At 41.4% G+C, this 17,672-nt stretch overlaps 1 protein-coding gene across 3 annotated transcripts in view; it reads right to left on the bottom strand.

Annotated features, from left to right (window-relative positions):
- Window positions 1–4,584: 4,584 nt before the first annotated feature.
- The window catches only part of ATM (ATM serine/threonine kinase), a 128,564-nt gene continuing 115,476 nt past the window's right edge, over window positions 4,585–17,672 (bottom strand). For all 3 annotated transcript variants that reach the window (XM_074984905.1, XM_074984914.1, XM_074984922.1), the window contains 7 exons: window positions 17,170–17,319; window positions 12,422–12,587; window positions 10,133–10,219; window positions 9,934–10,048; window positions 5,867–5,930; window positions 4,901–5,037; window positions 4,585–4,782 (listed from right to left, as the gene is read on the bottom strand). In XM_074984905.1, coding sequence (XP_074841006.1) covers window positions 4,602–4,782; window positions 4,901–5,037; window positions 5,867–5,930; window positions 9,934–10,048; window positions 10,133–10,219; window positions 12,422–12,587; window positions 17,170–17,319 — 900 coding nt within the window. In that variant the 3' untranslated portion in view covers window positions 4,585–4,601. The remainder of the gene's footprint in view (window positions 4,783–4,900; window positions 5,038–5,866; window positions 5,931–9,933; window positions 10,049–10,132; window positions 10,220–12,421; window positions 12,588–17,169; window positions 17,320–17,672) is intronic.

Below are 17,672 nucleotides of genomic sequence, written 5' to 3'. Positions count from 1 at the left end.
AATAAATCTGCAAATAAAACATAAGCATGTGCTTCTCTATGATTCTTCGATAAACACGGATTACAAAAGTATCCAAATCTATTTTGAACCAGTCATGTTGTTAACAAGAACCCTCTCTACCTTTTCTTCCTCTTCTAGAATACCTTTTTATACAATTAAAATTATACCAGATGCTTCACTTAATGAGCTGTGTTTTGATTTTTTTTTCAGCCTCCAATATAAAAGGAATGCTTAACAACTGATACTTATGACTTCTAGTACCTTTAAGCCTCAAAATGTTTTGAAAATGCTCACTAGTTCACTAAGCTGTGAAGTATCCCTGGGAGTTAGTTAGGGATTATCCCCCAATTTAGCAGCGAAGAGGCTGAGGGTTATCCTATCTTCAAAGGCTGTCTGCAGACTCTACAAGACAACATTGCAGCAGCTTACACTGGGTTCAGAGGTTGAACCACAAAAGTAGCAATAACAAAAAACACCCCATTTCACACTCATGACTAACAATGATATTTTTATTGAAACTTTTTCACTAGGCATTATAGCTTCTACACGTAAAGAAGATCAGTATTCATACAGAAAATACGATCAGTCATGTATTACCCACATGAAACATAAAACACATTTTATGAATTCACAACTTCTTGGGGGGATTAATAAAGCTTAGTTTTAAGGAAAGCGTTTTTCGGGGTGAAATGAAATGTGCATTGTAATATATATTCTTTTAAGTACAAAGTTCCACAGCAATAGAACTCACTTCATACCTACTGGGAAATTAACTTTAAAATGTGTGTTTTGGTCATAAGAGGTCATGAAAGGTTCCAGATCAACAGCTCTGGAGACTGAAGTCTTCAATTTGCCCAAACAGTCAATGTAACCAACCTTCCCCACACTACCTTGCCAACTTAGCTCCTATTGCTGTTCTGGAGAAATCTTTTCTAGTGATAGAAAATGAAGATTCAGTCTCCACAGCCTATTTAAATCTGTGGCTTCTCTGCTGAGATTTGAGGTTGGAAACTAGTCCAACAGAAACTGTACAGACACCAATACTTCATTTTACATATTCAATACAGTTACTGGTTTTAAAAAATACAAACCTAAATCTGTAAAAAAGAACAATCTTTCTTTCATACTATAGGCGCACACAGCCCTAAGATTTTCCTCAGCAACAGCCCAGGGCTAAAAAATGCATTTTCCAAGCTTATAACAATTTACACATTCCAGGGAAACATTAGAATATATTAAAACTGCAATATAACACAGCTTCATATATTTTACCTTACTAATATAGTAAATGTATATGGCTCTTCAATATTAACCTACTTTAGTTTCAGTGCTACTGTACCTCAGTTTCTGCCTAACAATTATTCAGAACAAAATGCCATTCCCAGTTCACATGTTCATAAAAGATCTTTTCTGAACAATCCAGGCATGTCCCTCAAAAGTATATAGCTGAGAAGCCAAACACGGTATTAATTTTCTAGTCCCTACTTTAAAAAGAAAGAACTCTGGCAACATACAAAAACAGAAAGCTCAGTGCCTAAATGGTCTTTGCTGGGTGCTGTGGAGAGTACTGTGGCTTGAAACTGGTACTTTCACTGCAATTAGTTTAACAAATTTAGTGCAACTGAGTCTTCAGAATAAATGCTAGTTTATCACACATGAACATCACTTAATTAAGTCTTCCACCATAAAAGTAATACAGTAGTCCTGAGTACTAACCTCACATAACTCAAATTTCGTGTAAGTCGGGGGCGGCTTTTTTCCGCGGCAGAACGCAACTTCTGCAGCTGGGGAAACAGCAGGAGCTCCTTTTGAAAAGTAAGTCCTGGGGTTGGAAGGGCAGTTGAGGAAAGTTAAGCCTGGCGGTGGGTTGTGGCTGTGGGAAGGGGACAGGGGGTTATGACTGGGGTGGGTTAGGGCTGCAGGGGCAGTCGGGGGGTGGAGCTGAGCCAGAGCCACACGGGAGTGGTGAGCTGGGCCATGGGGGGGGGCGTTTGAAACAGGGCCACATGGGGCCAAGGGGGGGGGTTAAGCCAGGGCCAGGGGGAGTGGGATTTTGTGCGCACTTAACTCATGTTAATGCAAGTTAAGTGCAACTTGAAATTCCACATTTCAAGGGTCTACTGTACTGTCCATGTAAAATGAATACATCTTCCATTATGAACAATGAAAACATACATAAAGTGTGTATATATTTCTTTTTTGCTGTTATTGTAGCTTGGGCAATGAAAACAGATTGATTATTTTCCTTTTCTGGTCTTCATGCACACAATGAGTACGGGAATGCTTCAATTTAAAACTATTTTATTTCTGATGCTAAAAATTAACAAACAATTTATTTACATTGCTGATTTAACAAAAAAATGAAATTTTGGGCCTAACTAGTTGACTGTGTCCTTTTTCAGGGGGATTCTCCATAACTGGTGCAAACTGGGGTAAAGTTTATTCAAACACTTGTGTGCTACATCTATGCATGTATTAGGAGCTAGAACCCTGGCCCTGGATTAAACATGCGTCTTTACAGTGATTTTGTTTCTTTCAAAGGAGTGGTGACAAAACTGCAGGCCATATCACCAACAGCCAAGATATTAAAAAATATGGGATTAAGTTAAGACCCCAAACTCCATATTTAAACCTGAATTCCTGAAGTGTTCAGCATCCAGCAGCTCCCACTAAAGTCACTCAATACGTCTGAAAATCAGGTCACACTTATTTAGCAGCTTAATTTTAGGCACTTTTTTTTTTTTTTTTTAAATGTTGGCCAAAGACTCTATGCTCAGTGTTCTCCTGCTTGCCATTCCAGAGTTACATCTCAAGAGCTTCTTCCTTTTCCTCGATGTCATTAATATTTCAATGTAGTGGGGCACTTTTCTTATCAGACAGGTGTACTTCTGAATTGCAGCTACAAACTACTGTCTCCCAGGATCTCGATTTCACTCTTCCCTTCCTCTTTAGAGTAGGAAATCCAGGACCTAATTTTAATGCTGAATCCAAGATTGATGAGTGTCAACGTAAGTGTATGCACAGCATTGTAAATAAGTCGGTCCCAGGACACAAGACATGGTGGACCAGGTAACATATTATTGGACCAACTTCTGCTGGTGAGAGAAAAGTTTTGAGACACAGAGAGCTCTTTCTGTAAGTCTGGGAAATGTACTTTAGTAAGCTTATCTCTCTCACCAACAGAAGCTGGTCTGATAAAAGAAACTTCCTCATCAACCTTGTCTATATCAGCAATGTGCGCCTATAGCATCACCAAACTAAAAGAGACTTGTCTCAGTTTCTACCAGCAGTCTGGAATAAAATGTGTATAGAAAAAAATGAATTTAAAAATTACAATGAAATGGCGAAAATAAGGCAAACTGAAGTCAGTGAAATGCTAAATTAGGCCAACATCCCATCATTAGCTTCCATTGGTCTGAAAAAGGCAAAACGTCCATATTGACTTTTTTTAAAAACGTTGTTAGACTTTGTATCTTTTATTTGGACTTTACAAAATATAACAAAATGCCTCAGGAAGGATTTCAAAAGCAGAACATGGACACCCTGGACTGAAAAGATTTCCTCAGTACATGTACTATCTTAACAAAAATAAGCTGTTTCATTCATTATAAAGGGGCAAGCAATGAAATGTAAATAGAAGAACTGCACACTCTCAATAAACCAGTTGGGCATTCAAGATATAACTTTAAAATGGCAAAACCACAATGATTTCAACTATTGGAAGAGCATTTGCTCTTGAGCTAGGCCATGAAGAGGTCAGATTTCAGCCTAGAATCAGTCTATTTTAATAAGTGAGATGGAGATTAGGTTAATGTTTTTGCTTAGAACGCTAAAATCATGGTTTACATGGGGCAAGTACCAAAACAACTTTAGCTACAGCAACACAAAAAGCAGCTCTATATATTTGGCTCAGAGATCATTTTTCTAAAAAAATACTGTGCAATAATGCCCTGTCTTCTCATAAGCAGCTATATAATTAGGCTATTAAATGCATAAATGCCTATAAGTTCATTGGATATGAAATTCTTTATAGCTCTAGACTTTTGTATTTAATATTTCCCTTTTTGTAGTTTTGTCAAGTATCATTTTAACATCAGCTTTAGGATACATGGTGCTGTTTCTTCTTTTTAGCACAGTTAAATGACTTATTCAAAGTCTTTTAATTTAAAATTCATATAGTAGAAGTAATAATATAGTCCATCAATGTTACACAAAACAAGCTATCAAATACTGAATTGATCTCCACAATTTTTTGGACATTTTTATAAAGGTTTTGCAAGAGCATTTTGCTAGCACTGAGAGGGCATGCAAAGATTCAGGGCATTCTTGAAAATCACAAGATTTTCTAGATATGGGACAGGAATACTAGAACTGCACTTGATGCTTTGTGTCTGGTAAACACGGTTCTGGAGATCAACAAAATAGTCTGATTAAAAGAGCCTGAAACTTTTTTTTCAGTAATGCTTTATATTCTCCACAGTTGATTCAAATATGGTACTCCTATTAAGAAACATCAATATAAAATGCTGTCCCAGCCACCCTTCCCCAAAAATCAAACAGGTTTTCTATTCATTCTTTTGAACCTACTGAATACTTCAAGATCAGACCCAGGCCTTCCACCCTGGGAAGAGCCGACTGAGGTTTTTGGGATCCATGGCCTGCTGTATGAGAAGGTTCACTTGTCCTCCCACACTGAGCACTGTTCCCTCTTCTACACCTTTCAGCTTCTCCTGAAGCCTCATCAGTACACGCTCTGCAACTTTGTTAAAACCTTGGTCATCTCTGATTGCAAAATAAAAATGAAAAATAATCAAATTATCCATGAAGCCTGAATACGATGAACAACTTTTGGTAAGAAAAGTGTAAACACCAAGGCAAGAAATATTAAGGCTTCTCTTACCTGGCTTTTCGGTTCCCTTCTTGATCACTGGCATTGAGTGTGGAGCTGATATCAGCCTCATCCTCTGGTCTCTGTTGCAAATACAATGCTTTCAAAGGGTTCATGGTCCAGTCAAAGAGAGGATCATAGAGCAGCACCTGCACAGGAGAGAAATATCTTTTTAAATTTCTAACTACAACTAGTTCAATGCCCTAACAGAAAGAAATACATAGAACAGCTGAAGCCCATGCTAGAGACCTGGGTAAGGTACTCTTATTTGGCACAATCCAGTAAAACCAGAATGTCTCAATGAAGTAGACATAGGCCAGAACCCAAATCCTGAAATCTGACCATCCCAGACACTGGAGAATTTCATATCCAATCCACATTTTGTTGCTTTGGCCCATCTCTGTAATTAAGAGGTTGTTATTTTTAGTGATTAAACATTGATACGGTTTTCAGTACAAAAATCTAATGTTCTCTTATATTTTGACACTATTAAGAAGCTGGTGTAGCAAAACACTCATTTCTCTTATTTTGCGAAATGTTTGGCTTGTGTTAGCATTTTTTTGGATTGTGCCTCGAATATTGTTATTTAAAAATAACATCAATTGCCAGGGCCAAAAATATTTTCTAGCAGATTGTATGAAATAACCACTTTTTGTCTACTAAAGGTACCACGTAATTTAATTCCTGTGGCACTGGCCACAGCAAGAATGCTTTTTCTCTCTCTCACGGAAGTTTCTGAATCTTGAACAACAGGCAATTTATATGCTTGAAATGGTTACTACTGTAATGTGACTTCAGATAAAGCTACAGGAATGAGCACTTCTGGAAACTGCAATGGAACTGCCACATGAGAAATCCTGGCAGAAATATTCATTGTAGCTGATAGTACAGTCATGATATTCCAATAAGCAAAAGTGAAGGCAGGGAATTTAACATTTTCTTTCATTTTTTTCTCAGGACGCATGAAGCAGCATTTACCTCCACGATAGTTAGCAAAGCTTCTTGGGAATTTCTCATAACAGTCATAGTCTTCTCACAGCATCTAAAAAGATTTTATTAAAAAAAAAATCACATTTTTGGATTGTTCCCATTTTAGTAAAACCCAAGTATTTTTCTATCATTTAAACAATTAGCATTCATACTCTTCTCAGAGATTATTCTACTATAAGATTATCATCACTGATGTTTCCATTTTAGAAAATGACAGAGGAATTTCTGACCTGATAATTTTCTGTTGGCAGCTTCTCTCTTCATTTTTCATTACTAGGCAAATTTCTACGTGTCCTCACCTGTGAATTTACAGGTGAAGCAAAGTTGTTGCTGGAGACTTCAAGACTAGCCCTGAAGATTTCTTCCTAAAATAGTAACACTCCAGCAACCGCTCATTAGCAACAACTTGAGACAACCTGATATATTAATTAACCTTAGCACAGTTATGTCTCTAAGTGTCATTTTGTATTCCAGTCATTTACCAAACTGCCACGGTGGGTTCAATGAGGAGAGAAACTGCTAACAGAAAGATGATTACCAGGCAAAATACTTCTCAGTCTGTTGCACAAGTTTCTCCTCATTCATCACTACTGAGAAGCAGTGAGCAGCAGCAAATCACAGAAATAGGGAGGAAAGGAGAACAAGGCTTTTAATTATTATACTGAAATAACAGGCAGGAATGGATCATCTTATCCAGCAATATAAACTAAGAAATTATCTGCAAATTAACTCAGTCATCATCACCATCATCAGGTTCCCATTGCATTTCTGGTGTTTGGGGCAACAGAAAAGCTCCTCCACTCCTGTCTACTTCTGACAAGTCTTTCAGTGGTTCCCCAGATGTGGCCCAAGTTTTTCAGCTCTGCTTCTTTTGCTCTTTGCCTTGTTGTTTTAATAACAATATTCCAGATGCCTAAAAACTGATAGATCATCATCATAGATAGTTTACTGGATTCAGACTGCTGGTCTGAGCCTATCAGATTCAGAGCACCACTACCAGAGCTGCCAAAGTGAACTAAAAGGATGTGTTCTCTGAGATTTTGGACGTTTGCTTTCTAAGCATGCACTTCCTTGCCTCCCCCCATGAATCTTACATCTACTGTGAGCATGAAAGGGTCCAGTGTGAAAACAGACCCAACTGTCTGCATGGTGTTTGTACTCAGCTGCCCATAAAGGGACAATCAGATGTGACAGGAGAAAGACACATAATTTTGCACTGCATGAGTTGTGTGGTTCCATAACCTCAAAAGGAGGTGCACTGGAAGAAATCCATTCAAGGGATGAAGCCAAGGCCTGGCCCCAGCAATCCTAGCCACAGGAGGTAACTGGCTGTTTGTGAGCCCTGCCAGGATCCGAGTGACACAAAAAAGTTTGGAAGCTCTGCAATGTTTTTACAACAGTGGTAATATTATGCCCAGAGCCATAAAGTTGCTTTGACACTGTGAGAGCAATTCTCTGCACTGGCTCCAAAAGCTACTCTTCACTAAATAGGGGATAGAAATCCTTTGCAGACATGTCCAGTTTGAACTGGTCTGTTCCTCCAAAGAGGCCACTAATTGATTGTGTTACCTCTTGCCTGGATATTGCTACGTGATTCACGACCTGAGCTTTGCTCTACCTATTACCACCTGTTTCTTAAGAAGCTGTGTGCTCCAAGTGTTCCCAGGAAGTCTCCAATCTACATATTGACCAGCATGAGCCCGTTTATCTTCCAAGGTCACATGGTCTTCAAAAAAGTCTAGACTATCTGGGTACCAGGATCCTTGTGGTTTTTGTTTTTTCTTGATAGCACAAGATAAATTTCTTCAAGATGCAGCTTAGATCTTTAGGCTGCGTCTACACTAGAAGCATCTGTTGACAGAAGTTACTGTCAACAGCAACATCTCGACAGAACCGCTGTCCAACAGATTGCTGCTACACACCACTTGCTGTCGACAGAGATCTGTCGGACTGCAGTGCCCTCTGGTAAAACAAAGCAGAAGAAATGTAGCACTTTAAAGACTAACAAAACGATTTATTTGGTGAAGAGCTTAGTGGAATGGCAGCTCAGCAAAAAGGCCTCTCTGTCATCAGGCCTTCTCTGTGGATGGAAGTATCTACATTGAACTTCTGTTCATGAGTGTTATGCCTCAAACTTTTGGGGGATAACTCCGTCAAGGCAAATGCAGACTTCTGCCGAGACTGTCGACAGAATGCTCTGTGTGTGTAGATGTTCTCTGAGTTAAGTCGACAGAAAGCCCATTCTGCACTAGCAGCATTGTGCGAGTACAGCGAGCACAGCCTAGGGGCTATCAATCAAGGTGTCTCCTGGGTGACCTTTGTGGATCTACACATGTGCAGAAGGACTCCTGAGTAGAAAAGTGTGGATGTCCAGGACCTGTTACGATTGTGACTCAGGGTAGAGTTACTAGTCACACCTCCTAGCACCAGTTTCTTACCTTACCAGCAACAGTTTCTGATTTTGTAACCTGCTTTTCTGTATGATCAGTCACCTGATAACTCACATATATACCTACCACCAGTTTTTTAGATGCAATCTGGTGAAGAGCGTGTGTGAGTTTGCCTTACTATGATTCTGCCTGACCAACAGAGCTCCACTGCTTACAGAATCATACAACACTAGACTGGAAGGGACCTCAAGAGGTCATAGAGTCCAGTTCCCTGCCCTCTCGGCAGGACCAAGCACCGTCTCTAGACCATTCCTGATAGGTATCCTAGCTAACCTGCTCTTAAATATCTCCAGTGATGGAGATTCCACAACCTCCCTAGGCAATTTATTCCAGTGTTTAACAATCCTAACAGGTAGGAAGTTTTTCCTAATGTCCAACCTAAACCTCCCTTGCTGCAGTTTAAGCCCATTGCTCCTTGTCCTATCCTCAGAGGCCAGGTAGAACAATTTTTCTCCCACCTCCTTATAATCTTCTCTAAAGTCCTTGAAACTACTATCGTGTTCCCCTAAGTCTTAGCTTTTCTAAACTAAACAAGCTCAGTTCCTTCAAGTCTTCCCTCATAGCTCATGTTCTCTAGACCTTTAATCATTCTTCTTGCTCTTCTCTGGAGCTCAAACTTCTCCACATCTTTCTTGAAATGTGGTGCCCAAAACTGGACACAGTCCTCCAGTTGAGGCCTAATCAGTGCAGAGTAGAGCGGAAGAATGACCTCTTGTGTCGTGCTCTCAACACTCCTGTTAAGGCACCCCACAATCATGTTTGATTTTTTTGCAACATCATCACCTTGATGACTCATATTTACCTTGTGGTCCACAATGACCCCTAAATACCTCTCTGCAGTACTCCTTCCTAGATGGTCGTCTCCCATTCTATGTCTGAACTGACTGTTCCTTCCTAAGTGGAGTACTTTGCATTTGTCCTTATTAAGCGTTGTCCTGTTTACCTCAGATCATTTCTCTAGTTTGTTCAGATCATTTTGAGTTATGACCCTATCCTGCAAAGCAGTTGCAACTCCTCCTAGCTTGGTATCATCTGCACACTTAATCAGTGTACTCTCTATGCCAGTATCTACATCGTTGATGTACATACCGACTAGAATTGGTACCATCTGTTTTAATAAAATTTATTATTTAAACTATTCACTGAAGCCTCCAGAATTTGGATATCAAACCAGGTAGGTAGCAGGAGGTATCTGAAAAGGGAGGGGAAAGGACTAGCAGAGCGTGCCCCCATGCTCACTCCCCAATACAATACACGTTCGACCATAAAACAAAAAAAATCAAGAGAAACTACACCATCAACTTGTTCCATCACCAAAGGTAGAAAACCTTCACTAATGGATGTCTGCAGCAACAATAACTGATCACCTCTGAACTCCCTTAGCAGGCAGTATTAACCAACTAGTGATGAATGAGGAGAAAAGCTGTGCAACAGAAGGACACTATCAAAAATTCCAAAACTGACTGTTACACGGTACTAATGCAGATGTGGTTACCTCCATATTAAGTGATCTCTCAACACGCTCTGCAGCATATTATATAGTGAAAACTATCATAATTTAGGAGATCTTCTGCTTCTCTATTACACCTATGGGGCACTGCTTACCTTCTAAAGACTCCCTCCACGCCAGTGATGCCCATACCATCCACAATGTCTCTGGTTAACCTAAAGGGAACAGTCTCTGGTGTGGGAAGTATTTTGCCCTGTTCAAAAGCAACCCCTGAAGTAAGAGACATAGTGAAACGTTACAAAAATCTTTAGGAAAAAGAACATTGAAAGCTTTATTTTTTACGTTTCCTCTTACCTAGATCTATGTGCACCAATTCTGCAGTTTGCTCATCTATCAGGATATTCTGTACATGTCTATCTCCAAGCCCAAGTATGTAACCAACTGAAAACAGAATATTTCAAAATGAAATTATTTCTACGTCACCATGATTTGTAAAATTATTTTAATACCTGAGTGCACCTTACAGATTCATTTTCGTAAAAATGTTGAAAAATCTAATGGAATATATTCATAGAATAAGCTTGATTTGTGTACACAAGCTAAAAATGAGAGAAAGATGTATACAATTCCACTATAAAATACCAAAGAGCATGTAATAAGTTTGCAAAAGAAGAGATGAATTAAGTCAAACAGGTGAAAGTTTCAGCTGAAAGAAAGGTAAACAGTTCAACATCAGAAATGTGCTTCCCATTTGCATCAGCAGACAATATAGCCCTAAGTCTTCATACTGGTCCAAGTAAGAAAGATGCATGGTAAAATAAAGAACAAGTCAAAAACATTTCACTCTGCTATCTGGATTTTGCTAATCTATACATTTTATAAATATATAAAAGAGAGGTAATTTTTCCTCACTTTTCAGAGAAAAAGATTTGTGAGGAAACTCAAGCCATCTACATTTGGCCAAAATTTCGAAAGGGCCACACTAATGGCCAAATCGGAGAATATTAATGAAGCACTGAAATAAATATTCAGCACCTCATTAGCATGCTGCCAGCCACGGCACTTCGAAAGTGCTGCGTTTCGATCATGCACTGCTTGTCTACATGGGGCCCTTTCCGAAAGGACCCGACAAACATCAACATCTCCTGATTCCTATCATCTGACAGGGGATTTTGACGTTTGCGGGGTCCTTTCAAAATAGGCCCCATGTAGACAAGCTGCATGCAATCGAAACGTGGAACTTTTGAAGTGCCACGGCCAGCAGCATGCTAATGAGGTGAATATTCATTTCAGTGCCTCATTAGTATTCTCTGATTTGGCCATTAGTACGGCCCTTTTGAAATTTTGGCCAAGTGTAGACAGACTCAGTAACGAACAACTATTAGTAAGGTTTCATATATTTACAGAACAGATTATTATATACATTTCTTCTGGCATATTATAAATAGCACAACTACAATTCCAAAATAAATGTACATGCATTTTTGATGCATTATCTTTTTCTTATCAGATGACAAGTTCACTAATTTGCTAAATTCAGTCATGCACAAGTAAGTCTCCTGTCATATGTGAATCAATGAGATTCTTTTGAGCTGTACATAAAACACACTTGAATCTCTGTAATCCAGAGGAACCTCTGTAATTGGGGTAACCCTAATCCAGGACCACCTGTGGTTCAGACCCTGGGAGAGGGGAGGAGGAAGCAACTCTGTGCGCTGACGCTTCCCCTCTCTCCTACCTGGTGGAATAGCAGCGCAGCAATTGGCTTCTCTGGAGACTTTTCTCCTGCTGCTCCCATATTGGTGGGACATGGGGCACAGGAATTTCAGGAGGCATGGCGCCATGTATGTGCCCTGCCTCCAGTCTCCTCACACCCAGACCCCATACCCTCATCCCCTTCACATGTCCTCCATCCCTCCTAGATCCAATGCCCCATGGTGTGGAAAATTCCATAATCCAGCCTACCCTATTTTCCAGCGTTGCTGGATTAAAGAGGCTCAAGCATATTGGATTCAAAGTGTGGAACTAATCTGTGTGTATGAAAGGCTGTGGTTCTGTATACGGCCATGTAAATCACTTAGGATGCATATTGCGGTCTTCTATGATTCTATGTCACTGGGCTGCGTGCAGGCCTACTGTACTAGAATTTACCAAAGGAGAAGGCATGCATGGAACATTCCAAAATAAGTTCATCTTATATTAAATAGTGATTCTTGCCCTGTAGTTTACCAGAAGGTAGAGCCTACTTTAAACACTCACTCTGCTCCCAATTGTCTTCCAGAACCAAAATATTCCATTCTTGCAGGAGCTAGGCAGGGCAAATCAGTGTTTAACTGGAAATACTATTTTAAATCTTCTAGGACATCAAAAACCTTATAAAAACAGAAGGGCAGTAGTGTTTGATAGTGTCTTTCTAGTGAGACAAATGAAATCAGTATTTCAGTAAAGTGGGTGCAGGAAGTCATCATTAAAAAAATAAACTTTTTTTATTTTTTTTATTTCCCATCCTATAGGTTTTAGCTTAATTGCTGTTACCACAGAATTTTCTAATCTCCTTGTTTATAGTTAGGCTAGTTTATACCAGCGATAAGATTTGAAAATATATTATCTTGAAAAGAATGACAGCGAGTTGCTTTACAGTACCGATAGATGATGTAGCCACACTGCGAGTATATGCCAATCGTTTCTCAAACCAAACAGCTGGGTCCAGGAATTTTTCCATGCAGAAATAGCGAAATACGGGCTTAAAATTCTGGCAAATGTCCATAAAGATGTTGTACTTCTCTTCAAAATGCTGTTTTTGGGCATCCTTTAAACATACCACAAATAAATTAGACATGTTTTCAGCTATTAACATTTGAATGATGTGTACACCACTCTTTGGTAAGAAATACACAATGCTTTACTCTCATATCAAACTCTCGCCCTCTAACACAGATACACACTCCTGTCACTGCAATGAAACTTCTCTGTATTCATGTTAATAATTAAAATAAAATATTTTCTAGTTTACATAACATACGATAAGCAACACAGACAAAAGTAAATTAATTCTGCAAAAGAGACAGATACTCAACTTTTCATAACTCTTGTTCCTTAAGATGCGTTATTCATATCCATTCCATGTTAGGTGTGCATGACACCACATGTGTGGCTGTCGGAGACTTTTGCCTTAGCAGTGCATCAGGCACTGCTGCCCCTGCACTCCCTTGGCTCCTTCTTTCCGACAACTTTGACAGAGCAGCAGCAGGAGGGCGAGTAATGACATGGACATGAGCAACACATCTCATGGAACAAGTTATAAAACAGTGAAAGACCTCTGCTTTGAGTGGTTGCTCATGTTGATTCATTCCATTGTGCATGACTCATAAGCAGAATCCCAGGACATGAACTTGGGAGTTCAGAGTCTTGCAGACTGGAGTACTGCTTTGCTGAAACCAGTGTCAGCCAGCGCCTGCTGGGTCAATGCATAACATGCCACAAACTCATGGACAGATGACCAGGTCGTGGCATAGCAAATATCCTGGATCAGCACCTGAGCAAGAAAGGCCACAGCTAAACCCTGTGTCACAGTGGAGTAGGCCGACACAATTTCTGGTGGGGGCACCACTGCCAGCTCATAGTAGCAGTGGATGCAGGCTGTGATCCAGGATGAGATTTTCTGGATGTGGACAGTGGACAAACCTTTGTTCAGTTTGTGGCAGAAAACAGCTGCTGTGGTGACTTACAGAATGACTTCACACTCATTATGGAGAAAGCCAGAGCCCACTTAACATCTAGCATATACAGCTTGTGTTACTCATCTGCTTCATAAGGCTTCAGACAGAGAACCAGATATGTCCTGACTTGTATGGAACTGGGAGATGACTTTGGGCAGAAAAGCCGGATGCAGATGCAACCGGACCTTGTCCTTACACGAGATCACACATGGGGGCTCTGATGTGAGTGCCCTGATCTTTGACACCCTACAGGCCTGAGTTATAGCAACCAAACATCAGACCTATCTGGAAAGGAGCAGCAAGGAGCAGCCCCACGAACCTGGACAGAACAAGGTTCAGATCCCAACAAGAGAATGAGTTTTGGACAAGCGGGTAAAGGTGCTCTAGACCTTTCAGAAACTGTGATTGGTTGGGCTGGCGGGCAAAGATCAACCTGCCCTGAAGCATAAAATGCCAAAATGGCTGGCAGATGCACCCTGACAGAGGACAGCAACAAGCCTTGGCGTTTCAGGTCTAGCAAACAGTCCAGGACGCTCTGCAGGGAGGCCTCCTCCACCCAGCTACAGAAATCTGAGGCACAACATTTGAAGTACTTCCATTTCACTATGTAGGTAGTTCTGGTGGGTGGCTTCCTGCTGCCCAGCAGGACCTACTGGACACCAGCTGAGCACTGCTGCTCCTCCCAGCTCAGCTCAGCTACACAGAAACCAGGCTATCAGGTATAATGCCACCAGGTTTGGAGGCAGCAGCTTCCTGTGGTTCTGGGACAGCAGGTCTCGGCAAAGATGCAGCTGCAAGAGGGTGGCTGCTGAAAGGCTCAGGAGTATGGCAAACCCATGCAGATGAGGCCCACAGGGGCCACGAGGAGGACCATAGCTGTGTCTTACTTTATCTTGAGCAGATTTCCATGGATCAGCAGCACCAGCAGGAAGGCGTACATGAGTGCTTCTGAACATAGGATTGGGAAGGTGTCTAACAGGGAGCCCTTGTCCCTGCCCAGCAAAGAACAGGACATGTGACACACCTGTTCTTCCTGGATGCAAACAGGTCTACCTGGTGAGCCTCCCACCTTTGGAAAACTAGGCTGACCACCTACAGGAAGAGCAACGTTCATAGCAAGACAAGAAAGTCCTCTTGCAGCAATTTGCCAGGATGTTCTTGCTTCTGGGCAAGTATGTGGCCTCCAGAAGAATGCTGTGCAACAGACAAAAGTCCTGGAGGCTGAGTTCTTCTCAACAGAGAGCTAAAGATCTGGCACTGCCCTGTCTGGTGATGTATTTCACTGCAATAGTATTGTCTGTTCAGATCTGCACCACCTTGCCTTCCAGGTGGGGCAAGAAAGCCTGGACAATATGAAGGGCTAGGTGAACAATGGCCTGCTAAACCCAGTGTTTTGAGTTCAATCCTTGAGAGGGCCATTTAGGGACCTGGGGCAGATAGATTTAAAAAAAATCTGTCAGGGATGGTGCTTGGTCCTGCCAAAAGGGCAGGGACTGGACTCGATGACCTTCCCAGGTCCCTTCCAGTTCTATGAGATGTGTATCAGCAGCCAATTGCCCTGGGTGCTGAACTTGCCCAGATGGGGTCCCCAGCCTAGGTCCAACACATCTCATACCAAAGTAAGTGAGTTCATTGAGGTTGCAAAAGGGACTCCCTGATACACCAACCTGGGATCCCATCACCAGTTACGAGACAATAAGATGAGGCTTGGCACCATGACCACATGGCCCACAGGGTGCCTGCTGGGAACTTAGAATGTGGCCAGTCATGCTCATAACAGCCTCAGATACCACATAGATACATGCAACCATGCGACCCATCAGGAGCACATATGTGGGCAGTGGTGAGCGGTTGGCTTTGTATATGGACAATCAAGTCCGACATGGCTTGGAAATGTGCTTCTGTCAGGAGTGCCTGCCTTGTTTGGACCTGTGTGATTAACTCCGTTTTGGAACAGCACTAACATGGATTTTTTCATTAGGAAACTCAGGTTGCTGCAGGTGGAGAGGAAGGGATTGAGGCTGTTCAGGATCTGCTCTGGGGACCTGCTCTAGAAACCTGCTCTTACTAAGCCACTTGTTGAGATGCAGAAAGATCTGAATCCCTTGATGCCTCAGGCAAGGCTACACTGAAGTCAAACATATTGTGAACACCTTGAGGCCTGAAGACAGGCCAAAGGGCATCACTACAAACTGAAAGCAGTGCCCACCCACCATAAAATTCAGGAAATGTCTTTATCCCAGAATATGGAGGCATGGAAGTAGGCATCCTTTAAATTGAGAACAGTGTACCAGTCTCCTGGATCGAGAGAGGGGATAGTGGAGGCCAGGGATAGCACGCAGAACTTGAGAGAGACTTGTTGAGGCCCTGAAGGTCCAAGGTAAGTCTGAGCCCCTGCTTTTGCCTTTGGGATTAGGAAGTAGCAGGAATAGAATCCTCTTCCTATCATATCTTGAGGAACCTCCTCTATGGCCCCAGGTGTAGGAGGTTCTCCACTTCCTAAGCAAGGAGTTGCTTGCGAGGTGAATCCATGGGGAAGCATGAGAAGGAGGGTGGGCAGTGAAGGCGGGGTGGTCAAAATTGCAGGATGTGGCCCCAAGCCATTGTGTCCAGGACCCAATGGTCTGAGGCAATCTGTGATCAGTGGTAAGGAAAAAGGTGGTAGAGAAAGAAGAGGAAAATATCCAGGCAGTTTTCTGGTGCGTTGTTACTAAATACACCCTCAAAATGAGTGCTTCTAGCCTCCCGCAACCCCGCAATGTTTTGCCAGGCCATGCTATGCTGGAGATTGGGATGATGAAGGTTGGGAACTGAAAGTTCTGGCAGATAAAACTGTGCTTCTTTATATGGGTTACTCAGAGACACTGTAGACAGCTCTTCAGAAGGTCACTAACAGGCATGGGCTTGCAACACAACGAGCAGGGCTTGAAACTTGGAGACTGGGGCAATGCCCCACTGGAGGCTAAGTCCCTACTGGGTCATTATCTATCTAATGACATAATGAGTATTTAACTACTTTCTAACCAATAACAATTAAAACTATTTACAGAAAGACACAAGGCTAAACAGGACACGAAACCACTGACCATTTGCAAAGCTAGGGACAGAGGTGCTCCGACTGACCGCCATGCACGATCAGAAGGAATTTAGAGTGTGTAGGGCTGGTGGTGCCTGATAGACTGTGTCCTGGGTGCCACACTCCAGGGGTTGCCACGGCCAGGTTTCTGGGTACAGCTACGGCAAAAGTCTCTGATGGCTGTGCACATGAACACACGCACACCTACAATGGAAATGACATGAGCAAGCACTTGAAGAATATAGCATGTCGTGTTCGGATTCCAACAAAAGGTCATTTTGCATTCCAACTGAGCTTTGAGAATGGATGAGATTAGTACATCATACTCTTGGAGACCTAATTATAGTTTGTTCCTTCTTGTACCAAGTATCTACTTTATAATTTAGACTGTTTGTAATTAATCTTGGGTTACTGTTTTATAAACCAGTAGATCTAGTTAACTAGTTCTATTTTATTGCCTGTATTCTCATTTTTTAATATTATGCTGGTAATAGTAATTTGTTCATTATCACCATTTTTTTTTAAAAAAACGTCAAAACTCTAAACAATTTCTACATTACCCTGAATGAGCAAAATTTTTTGCTACTGTGACTCACCATCATTGTCTTTTGACAACGAGTACTGCTGTAATCTTTTGGCCTGTATCTCTTATGAGCTCCGTCTTCAGGATTCACAAGGAATTCACCAATGGGAGCTGTTCCTGAGCACCACTCCAGGACACCACTTCTCTGAGAAAGGGGAACCACCTGGGAAAAGAATACCAATACCACATGTATTTCTTAAAAAGGTATGAGTGTTGTCTGTACTACTGAGTTCAACATCCCTTGTTTTATATAACTTTTTCTAAGCCCAACTGGAAGACCTTATTTTAGCAAAAGAAACTGCTGAGGAAGCATTTACAGCTATGACTAATATTGCAATACAACATAATTATCCCTCTGAGCTTCCGCGTTTGATCACACAGTAAAATCATGTAATGATTACTAACAGCATCATCTGAAGGCACTTGAACAAGATCATCAAAGCAGCCTCAAGAGAATTCTAAATATCTCTTGGGAGCACAGGCATGTGAACACTAGTGTCCCGGAAGAGCTGAACA

This window comes from Carettochelys insculpta, chromosome 1, assembly GCF_033958435.1.
Source record: "Carettochelys insculpta isolate YL-2023 chromosome 1, ASM3395843v1, whole genome shotgun sequence".
NCBI lineage: Eukaryota > Metazoa > Chordata > Testudines > Carettochelyidae > Carettochelys > Carettochelys insculpta.
The sequence above is the reverse complement of the archived record's forward strand: the minus strand, read 5'-3'. Positions and strand labels throughout refer to the sequence as shown.